Source organism: Rhinopithecus bieti, unplaced genomic scaffold (genome assembly GCF_001698545.2).
Source record: "Rhinopithecus bieti isolate Rb0 unplaced genomic scaffold, ASM169854v2 scaffold_14936, whole genome shotgun sequence".
NCBI lineage: Eukaryota > Metazoa > Chordata > Mammalia > Primates > Cercopithecidae > Rhinopithecus > Rhinopithecus bieti.
Window position 1 is genome coordinate 897,119 of NW_016808811.1, and position 10,586 is coordinate 907,704.

A 10,586-nucleotide genomic window follows, 5' to 3' on the forward strand; every position below is an offset into this window, starting at 1 on the left:
GTCCTTTGTAGGGACATGGATGCAGCTGGAAACCATCATTCTCAGCAAACTATGGCAAAAACAGAAAACCAAACACCCCATGTTCTCACTCTTTGGTGGGAATTGAACAATGAAATCACTTGGACTCTGGAAGGGGAACATCACACACCGGGGCCTATTATGGGGAGGGGGGAAGGAGGAGGGAAGGCAGTGGGAGTTATAGCTGATGTAAATGACGAGTTGATGGATGCTGACGAGTTGATGGGTGCAGCACACCAACATGGCACAAGTATACATATGTAACAAACCTGCATGTTGTGCACATGTACCCTAGAACTTAAAGTATAATAAAAAATAAAAAAATTTTAAAATTAAAAAAAATATATATAACATCGTTGATTGTGTTGTGAGCACATGGGAACAAACTAGAATGTTGAGACCTTCAGAGTCTAAAATGTTTTTTTTTTTTTCTAGTCAACAGAACTATGCAGAAAAGATTTAGCACAGCAGGCCTGACTGCTGTTTCTTGAAAGATTTGCTTACAAAGCTGGCCCTTGGCTGGTGTCTGGGAATGTTAATTTAGGGAGGGTTCACATCACTCTAACTGCTAAGAGATGGCTTACTGCACCTAAACTGTTTGTACAAACAATATGGTTTATGCAAACACCTTCTTTCCCTCTGGGAGCTTGGAATTTGGGTACATGCCCGGGAGCAGGTGCCATGTGACCAGCCTCCAATAAACCTCTAGGCAACAAGTCTCTAATGAACTTCCTTGGTGGATAACATTTCACAGGCCACAGCTTCTTGCAGGGGGAATTGAGCATGCTCTGTGTGTCTCCATTGGGAGAGCACTCTTAGAAGGTTAAGGTTGCACCTGGTTTCCCCCAGAATTTGTCCCCTGTACCCTTTCTTTATTTCCTTTCACTGCAATAGATCTTAGCCATGAGTATGACTATATGCTGAGTCCTGTGAGTTCTCCAAGCAAATTACCAAAGCTGGGGGTGGTCTTAGGGACCCCAACACAAAAGTATTAAGTCATTGCTTCAGAAACTTATTTGCCATGCACAGTCTCATCCCACTCACCCCCCCCTCCAAAAAGGGGAATGGGAAGCAAAGAAAGGAGAAATGACTCTTGTTGTTTGCTACTTATAGGGTGTTTTCATAGCCTCCAATGTGGACTACTGAAATTTGATAGACCAAAGCTGCTAAGAAACCTCATCCAGAGCGTACAGTATTTAAGGAATAAGACATTTCAATATCTTATACTGATAAGATATAGAAAGACATTCTTTTACTTAGAATAGATCTCTTTAGTATGTAAGCTCATCATATGGTTTACTAGCAAACACTTGCTTATAAATCCACTAGCAACTGGTGCTACATATTTTGTACTGGATAAGTAGAGTAAGCCTAGGATTCATCAATTGAACTGAGATAATTTTAAAACTGAAAGGGGGCACTAGTGATACTTAGACCAGAACAACAGGTGTAAACTGTTGTTTACCTGGCAAAAAGGGACCTAAAGAAACCAGATTAATTGCGTAAGAAAACCATATGGCTCTGTAGATAGCTTATTGTAAAGCTATCTCAATTCAAAAGAGAGGGAAATGCGTCAGGTGATATTTATTGAATCATTTCTTGATGGGAGCAAGCCCCCCAAAATCTGGCCATAAACTGGCCCCAAAACTGGCCATAAAGAAAATCTCAGCAGCACTGTGAAATGTCCATAATAGCCCTAATGCCCAAGCTGGAAGGTTGTGGGTTTAAGGGAATGAGGGCAAGGAACACCTGGCCCGCCCAGGGCAGAAAACCGCTTAAAGGCATTCTTAAATTACAAACTACAGCATGAGCGATTTATGCCTTAAGGGCATAAATGTTCCCGCTACAGTTAACTAGCCCAACCTCTTCTTTTAATCGGCCCATCCCTTCGTTTCCCATAAGGGATACTTTTAGTTAATTTAATATCTACAGAAACAATGCTAATGACTGGTTTGCTGTTAATAAATATGTGGGTAAATCTCCGTTTGGGGTTCTCCGCCGTGAAGGCTGTGAGACCCCTGATTTCCCACTTCACACCTCTATATTTCTGTGTGTGTGTCTATAATTCCTCTAGCGCTGCTGGGTTAGGGTCTCCCCAGCAGAGTTGGTCTCGGCAGTTTCCCAAGGAGAAAAGATTTAAGTTTGACTTTGAAGAACGAGGAAGAGATAAAAGGAAGAGTTTGAGTGACGTGATACAGTCAGGAAAAGAGACGTTATGATTAGGTAGGACAAAAGGTTTGTGACTAAAGGTTTTGTTTGGAGGAGACAGAAATGAGAGTTAAGGCGGAAAAAAATAGAATGAGTGTAGATTTCATCGTATAGGCAATACAAAAATTTGAGAAGGAGGCTGACAAGAAACAAGCAACATTCAAGATTAACATGAGGACAGTGCAGAATACATTAAGTGGTGGCCTGGGTACGTGTGAATATAAAAAGATCTCTTATCTGATAATGGTGAAGGAGTCTGGTGCACCCCAGCAAGAAAGAGAAGCTGAATGATGTGAGTGTGAGAAGCAAGGAAAAAAACACAAATAAATTTGATACAAAAAAAACTACTACTAGGTTGGGCATGGTGGTTCATGTCTATAATCCCAGCAATTTGGGAGGCCAAGGTGGGAGGATCACTTGAGGTCAGGAGTTTGAGACCAGACTGGCCAACATAGTGAAATCCTGCACTAAAACTACAAAACTTAGCTGGGCATGGTGGTACACACCTGTAGTCCCAGCTACTCGAGAGGCTGAGGCATGAGAATTGCTTGGACCCGAGAGGTAGAGGTTGCAATGAGCCAAGATCACACCTCTGCACTCCAGCCTGGGCAACAGAGTGGAACTTGTTCTCAAAAATAAATAAATAAATAAATAAATAATGCTAGTGAAAGAGATCAAATGAAAAAAACTAAAAGGCAGAAATGAAGTCCACAGGCAAGCAGCCTGGGCGGCGCCCTGACAGCCTGGGCGGCGCCCTCAGCCTAGTTAAAGATCGACCCCGGACCCAACCGATTAGGTTAATTAGGTTATCTATAGACTCCGGACATTGTAAGGACAAACATTGTGAAAGTCTCTGTCCTGCTCTAATTACTGGTATCTGCCACATATCTTAGTCCTGGGCCCAGTACAAACACAATCCTCTATTTTGTCCCAACTTCCTGAGCCCAACACAAACACATCCCCCCCCCACACATCTCAGAAACACCACCTAGAGAGCCCCTGATAAGATCACAACCGTTTGTAGTTTTACTAAAAGCGCGGGAACAAATGGAAAACTGTTAATTGTATTAACCAATTACCAGTTGTAATGCTGCAACCAAAAGAATTCCTTTGTACCTCTGTAACCTTACATATCTTGTATGCATCGGGCTATAAAAAGCGGCCACATGCATCATTCAGGGCCCTCTTGTATGTTATAGAACGGAGGGACCAAGTTCGAACTTGCATTAAAGATCCTTGCCGCTTGGCTTTGACTCTGGATTCTGGTGGTCTTCTTCGGGGAACAAACGGACTGGGCATAACACTAGCATTAACAGATAATTGAGAAAATGACAGGTGGGAGCAAATCTGGTAAAAGATGGTGAGGTGCAAGATTTCGCACTTCACTAGGAATTGGTCAATCTAAAGTATTGGTAACCAGCCAGAGGACAGTGCAAAGACAGTCAGGCATGACAAAATCATGCCATGAGAGATGTTCATCTAGATGTTATAAACAATGTGAAAGTAGAAGAGGATTCAGGGACAGAAACTGAAGGATAAGAATAGAGATATAAGAACTATGCCCAAGGACTTCGCTTCATTTAGGAGGTGCCTCAAGAGGAACCTACTGAAAGAGTAGTTAGTGATAGGTGGAAAAACCAAAATCTGAATGTCTAAAGGGAATCTATTTCCTCTTTACTTTTTTCCTAATTATAAATATAAAAATATTTGTTATTGTAAGCTGATTCATTATTTGTTACTATGACAGAGAAATGTGAAGATAGTAAGAATTGCAATCCCACTGTTAATATTTTGATGTGACACACACACTCACACACACACATGCACACACACACACACAAACTTCCTTTAAAACAAGCCTGGTATAATACTGTATATTCTGGTTTACAATCTGCTTTTTTCCTGTTTGTATGACTATTTCTCAATGTCTTTAAATGATTCTCCAAATAAAATTTTCAACATATCACACTCCATTTTTGGTCAAACTACATTTGTATATTTACCCCAATCATTCTTTGTGCCATTTCAAATATTTCTAAATTTCTGGACTTACGAATAATTCTTGTATCAATATTTAAACAATATCTACACAATTTTTATGCTTAGCTCTGATAATTTCTTTGGGGTAAATTCTTACCAAGAAAAATCGTCTCAACTACCTATCATGTTTCAGGTTTGTTGAAACACAATGTCAAATTTACCGTAAGAATGAGACCAAAAGTGTGCCCAGTTTCCTACACCTTCACTAACAATAGATATTATCTTTATCAAATTGAAAATGACATGTTGTTATTTGCATTTTCAAATACATGTGGCACTCAAGCTAACCATATTTATTATAACTTATATTTCCTCCTTAGTCAATGCCTGTTTGCGTCCTTAGCCCATTTTTTCCATTGAAGTGTTTACCTTTCTGACACTGATTGGCAAACTCTTCTTGTATATAAGAGATGATAACCCCATATCATATGTTGTTTACATTCCCTAATGGTTTGACATTTAATTTGGTTTAATGTCTTTTGAAACAGAGTACTTATTTTTATGCATTCAGGTCTTTCTACATTTCCTTTATGATACCTTCCTTTTATGCTTAGAAAAGAATTATTTATTTACATAACAAATATTACTTCTTTTCATTCACTATAAAGCCTATAATCTTGAAAAGTTTGCTTCTGATTCTCCAATTATTTAATCCAATGGCCTAATTGATGGTCTTGGGATTTTGTTAATAAAAGATGACCCTTCAATTCAGTCCTGGAAACGGGCAGCCACTTACTTTTCATCAACAAAATGATTAAGGAGTCAGCTGTGCAGGTAGGAAGGCACAGAGGGCCTTTATGAGAACAAGTTAATAAGCTTGGGGCTGACAGAAGGATCAGAGCTGTTCTAGAAAGGAGCAGATGACTTTTAATACCATGTCACAGAATTAAATATGTTTATGGCAGCATCTCCCTACAACAGGTTTGATTCCTAGAGGGGCGGGGGTGGGGGGGACCCAAGCTACATTTTGCCTTGTCTACATTATATACCCCTGAGAAGCTACCTTAACACAATGTGTTAGTTGTGTTGTATTCTAGGATGTATCTCCTGGAAAAGAACTGTCTGTGTACTTGTGGAGTGAGGTGGGGAGAAGGATGTTACTATGCTATTATCTTTTTCAGCCTCCACTTAAATATGAAACCAGAATGTATTTTCTGTTTTACCATAGCCTAAGCTGTTAGAGCAAGGCAAGTAATAAATATTGAGCTAAGTTGTCAGGGAAAATTGGGATATATTCTCTAGAGCACTTTAAAATCAGGATAATGTTATCATTTCCTTAAGATGGTTTAAGCAGTATCTTCAAATAATGATTTCTCATATTTATCAGGAACCTAAAGTTCTTTAGAGTCTCTAAAGACCACGCTTAATTTTCCCTTAGTCAATTTGTAAAAAGGTGCCTGGCCATAGCCCTGGGCATGGTAGATGATGATGTACTGATGATAATTAGATGAGTGTCTCTCTACATGACTACATCCACATTCATACCATAACCCCCTTCTCTCTTAGGTTTATTCTAGTGCAAGGTATTAAGACATTTGGTCTTAACATGATCATTTAAGACATTTGGTACATGTAAACACAGTATTAAATTACAGCAAGCAGTACCAAATACAGTAAGATTAAATATGTCCAAGAAATTTAAAATAGAAATCTAGTTTTTCTTAATGGCAGATTGTCTTCCATCAGTTTAGTATCAAAATCTTTCTACAAGCACACAATTATATATTAAATTATACTATTTTTAATAGTATGTGTTAATAACAGAAAGCATACTGATGAAGTCATATATTAATATTAAGCAAAACAAAACTTCCGAATGTTGAATATCTTTAAATAAAGAAATTTGATACTGTCGATGAGAACATATGCCTGTTGAAAAAAAGGGAATCAGATGCCAAAATCACACTCCTATTTCTTTTTGAGGCTGTAGCAACTTTGTGGTACTCTGAGTTGTCAAGCATGCCTTCTGGTTGAACTCAGAGGTAGGAGAAATAAGAAAAGGAATAAAGAGAGCTGAAGAACAGGTTGAACTTGAAAAGCAGTTCGGGAAGGGAGAAGGTTTTCCTAGCAGAAGGATCAGGAAAGAGGCTCTGGACTACAACATCTGTAAGTGAAGAGAGAGGAGGAAGAGACTAAAGAACACTGCATGTGGTTCCTGATCACTTTTTAGGCAACAGTGGTGAGCTGCGGGTGAGCTACCCAACAACACCCTACTCATGGTGTTCACTTCAGTGTACACCAGGAGACAGAGGAGAGATGATGGCTGCTTCACATTTTTTTGTTTTTGTTCTCAAGGTAACAATGGCAAGGGAGTCTGGTTATTTATTTATTTATTTATTTATTTATTGGACATACTTTGACACTGAAATTGGAACTACATTATTCCTTAGTAAAAGAACTAGCCTTTATTTTATGAATTATAGTTAAAACACTACCAATGGGAAGAATGAAATATATTTCGGACAGAGGGAAGAAACAAACTGCTTAGATGTGTAGATGTGAGCAAAATATTTATTCATTTGTTCTTAAGGAAAATTGATATAAAATCATTGAGATTTAAAAACATGTAGCAGCTGGGCACAGTGGTTCATGCCTATGATCCCAGCATTTTGGGAGGCCGAGGCAGGCAGATCACTTGAGGTCAAGAGTTCAAGACCAGCCTGACCAACATGGTGAAACCCTGTCTCTATTAAAAATACAAAAATTAGCTGGGCATTATGGCATGTGCCTGTAATCTCAGCTACTCAGGAGGCTGCAGCACAAGAACTGCTTGAACCCGGGCGGCAGAGGTTGCAGTGAGTTGACAGCACGCCACTGCACTTCAGCCTGGGCGACACAGCCAAACTCCATCTCAAAAATAAAATAAATAACATAACATAACATAACATAACATAACATAACATAACATAGAATAAAATAAAATAAAATAAAACGAAACATGTAGCTGTGTATCTATCTTTCTCCCAATGCTGAAGCAAAGCTTTAAAATCAATGTCACAGGTATTTTAAATTTAATATGAAGGCCATAACATGAATTTAATAGGCCCTGTCCCTTTAAAATGCTCAAAAGAAGGAAAAGGAAAAGATCTTGTTTCAACCTTTCTCATTGTTGAAAGAGATATTAATCCTTCACTTGGAACAGTTACAATGTGTTTAAAGTATCGTCCATGGTAAGTTCTCAATTAATTTAGCTATTGCTATCATAATTATTTTATTAAATAGTAGCAGACTTTGAGATAATTTTACCTTCGGAAATTTTGACTTTATATGACTTAATGCCTTTTCCATTATTTCAGTTGGAAAAGCTTACCTCTTGTAAATGAGACTCCTTTTTCTTTGCAGACAAATTTAAATGCTTTTCAAGGATAGAATAATATTTTTCACTTTCTTTGTCAAACTTCTTCTTTCCATCCTAAAAGAGAGCAATAACAACAAAAAATATTTAATTCAGAGCATCCAGAAAACACTGATTTTCACCATTCCCATCAAAGTTCCATGTAATGATTTCATAAAAATAGTCCCAACTATGTGTAAAATCTTAATTTAGTAAAAATAGGAAGATGGAAGTGAAACAAGCCATTTCAGTATGTACTCTGCTCTCAACAAAGCTTTCCATCTTGCAGTGAGAAATACATGTATAAACAAAAAAGGCAAGTCACATCTCCTTTGGAGCAAATGGAACTGTAGTATGGGTAGGGGCCAGGCTGGCTACAGCGAGTCCCACCAAGAGCGCTATAATTGACTCTTAACAATATATTCTGATCCAGTAGGTCTGAGATGTGACCAAGAGAAAAATGTCTTTCTTAGGCTTTTTGTTGATTCAGATGAGTCAATATATAATGTCTGGAGAACCAGTCACATGGAATCTTTTCACAGAATCATATTATTTCTCAGCCACAAAAGACACCTGAAATATCAAATGACTCATTCTTGACATGGAGAAAAAGATTTTTAAATGCTGGTAGTTTCAAATAATTAAATAAGAAAATTCAAAGTCAAATAAATTGAAAGGGTTAACAACCTCTGTACCATAAACTCTGAACATAACTCTAATAGGTGACCTTTGTTCCTGATATGTTGGAGTTTTGGGGAGCAACTGGGAGGGGGAATAGCGAGAAGGGAGTAACTTTACCTTTTATCCTATGGCATGCTTCCACAGAAATGCAAATTGAATGAAACATTGAAGGGAAGAGGACATACCTAGGCATATAATCTTCTACAACTATAAATACTGTATCCACCAGATATGTCTTTTCCATTTATAAGTCCATATGAAACGAATACTAAGTAACTACAATCATAAATTTCATTGGCCAAAGATGTACTATTCCTTTCTTTTATTTCAGTGTCTCTGAAACTGCGACCTCTGGATCACCTAAATTAGGTGTTTATAAGCATGTTCAGAATGCAGATTCCTATTTTTCTCCTTCCAGAGATTCTGGAACTGATTTTGTTTTAAAACAAGTTCATTATGTGTTTGTAACACATAATGCTTTGCTTCATTACTTGCATAAATACCTAGAAGAGGTTACTTAAAAACAATCAATGAATAGATTGGGTGGATAGAGGAAGGGAAAAGAGGAGAGAGGGAAGTATTAGATTGGTGCAGAAGTAATTGCAGTTTTTGTCAAGTGTAGAAGTAATTAACGTTTTTGAACCTAACTGAACCTAATTAAAGAGAAGGAAAATCTTCCAGCTTAAGGGATTTTCCTGCTATTCTGAGGTTGTCAGATTCAGGTTTATCTATCTAGAAAATGCTATTTTGATCCACTGGCACTCTTAACTTTCTTCTCGGTTATACTTCCAAGCACCCATCATAATCCTTTCCATGTGTGGAATTTTAGAAAGTGAGCTGGTAAAATTGAGCTGAAAAGGAAGAGTAAGTAAGGTTCTGCTTTAAGAGTTCACATCACTTTTAGACCATGTAAGAAGTACTGAGATGTTTGTACATTAAAGTATTACCATCTATAAATGGGGGAAGGGAATAAATCCAACTATTCAAATAATTCTTACTACCTAAGGAGAAAATGTGGTCCTACTAAGATAAACACAAGTAGAAAATGAGTAGGATTCCATCACAAAAGGTGTGTTAAGAAACTCACATTACAAAATATGAAATAGCTGACCCAAAGGAAACGAGAGGCCCAAGGTTCAGGATAGAGAGGCTAGTCCTCTCCACTCACTGTTGGAGCAGATACCCCGGCGAATTTCCCATCTTGTGCTTGGTGGATGTTACTTTTTAATCTGGCACTTCATGCCCACAACTACCCTGCAACATACCTTTCTAAAGTTCTTTCTCACTAGCTCCCTATCCATGATCCTTTTTTTCTTTTCTCTCTCTAGGTCATTCCCTCTGACATAAATGCTCATTTCTTCCAATTTCCACACATTCAAATTATATCTACTTTTAGCATTCAGCTCAAATAAATGCCATTCATAATTCCCTTCTTTCAACTCTCTCCCTTTTGAATGTTCATGTAGTTATATATATATGGGTCTCTAATATGGTTCATGTTCTACTTACAGCAGAGATTTTATGTATACACCCCCATCTACCTTAAAATGGAATACCTAATGAATACTCGATAAATATTTAATAAGTGAAATTCTTCTTCTTATAACAGTGGCCACCACAGATCCTCACAGACATTCTATTAGTTCAACAAAGTGTTATCCATGGTACAAGGGACAAATCTGTACAAACAGTCCTAACTCAAATCCACTAAGTGAGCAACCAGCTGGGTTACAGTATAGTACAGAAAACTGACTCCCTTTCATCTTTAAATAGATGCTTAAAATTTCTCACTTTTCACAGAAGAGGAAGAAACTGGTTTCAGGAAGAGAGTGCACAGCTGTGGTGACGACACTTGTATCTTTGTTTTCAGTTTGTGTAGGGTGACATTTTTGGAAATGTTAATTTGGGGCCAATACATCAGCATTTCTGGCAATACAAAAATCATTCTGAGAACCACTTCCTGGACTCTTATTCAAACCCTGCCCCTTCACACCACGAGGCCAGAAAAAAAAGATCTCTAAGGTTCCAAAAGCACATTCAGTTTAAGCATAAAATTAAAGAGCTGCGATAAAAGACTAGGCCACATGAAGGACAGCTATAATCTAGGGAAGCATGCTCTAGAAAACAAAAAGCACTTTACCTTGCAACTCACATCTCCTCCAAAAGCCATGATTTACTGCTCATGTAAGCCAAGTCTTATTTGGACTTAGTAACGTAACCCCATATAGCTACCTCTTGTCTCTTGTGTTACTTGTTGTGGACATCAAACTAAGAATTTTTTTTTTTTTTTTTTTTTTTTTTTTTT

General features: G+C 37.8%; 1 protein-coding gene across 1 annotated transcript in view; it reads right to left on the minus strand.

The window, feature by feature from the left end:
* The window catches only part of ARHGAP42 (Rho GTPase activating protein 42), a 327,325-nt gene that overhangs the window by 88,343 nt on the left and 228,396 nt on the right, over positions 1–10,586 (minus strand). The window contains 1 exon segment of the mRNA XM_017887227.1: positions 7,577–7,678. Within this exon segment, the coding sequence (XP_017742716.1) occupies positions 7,577–7,678 (102 nt within the window).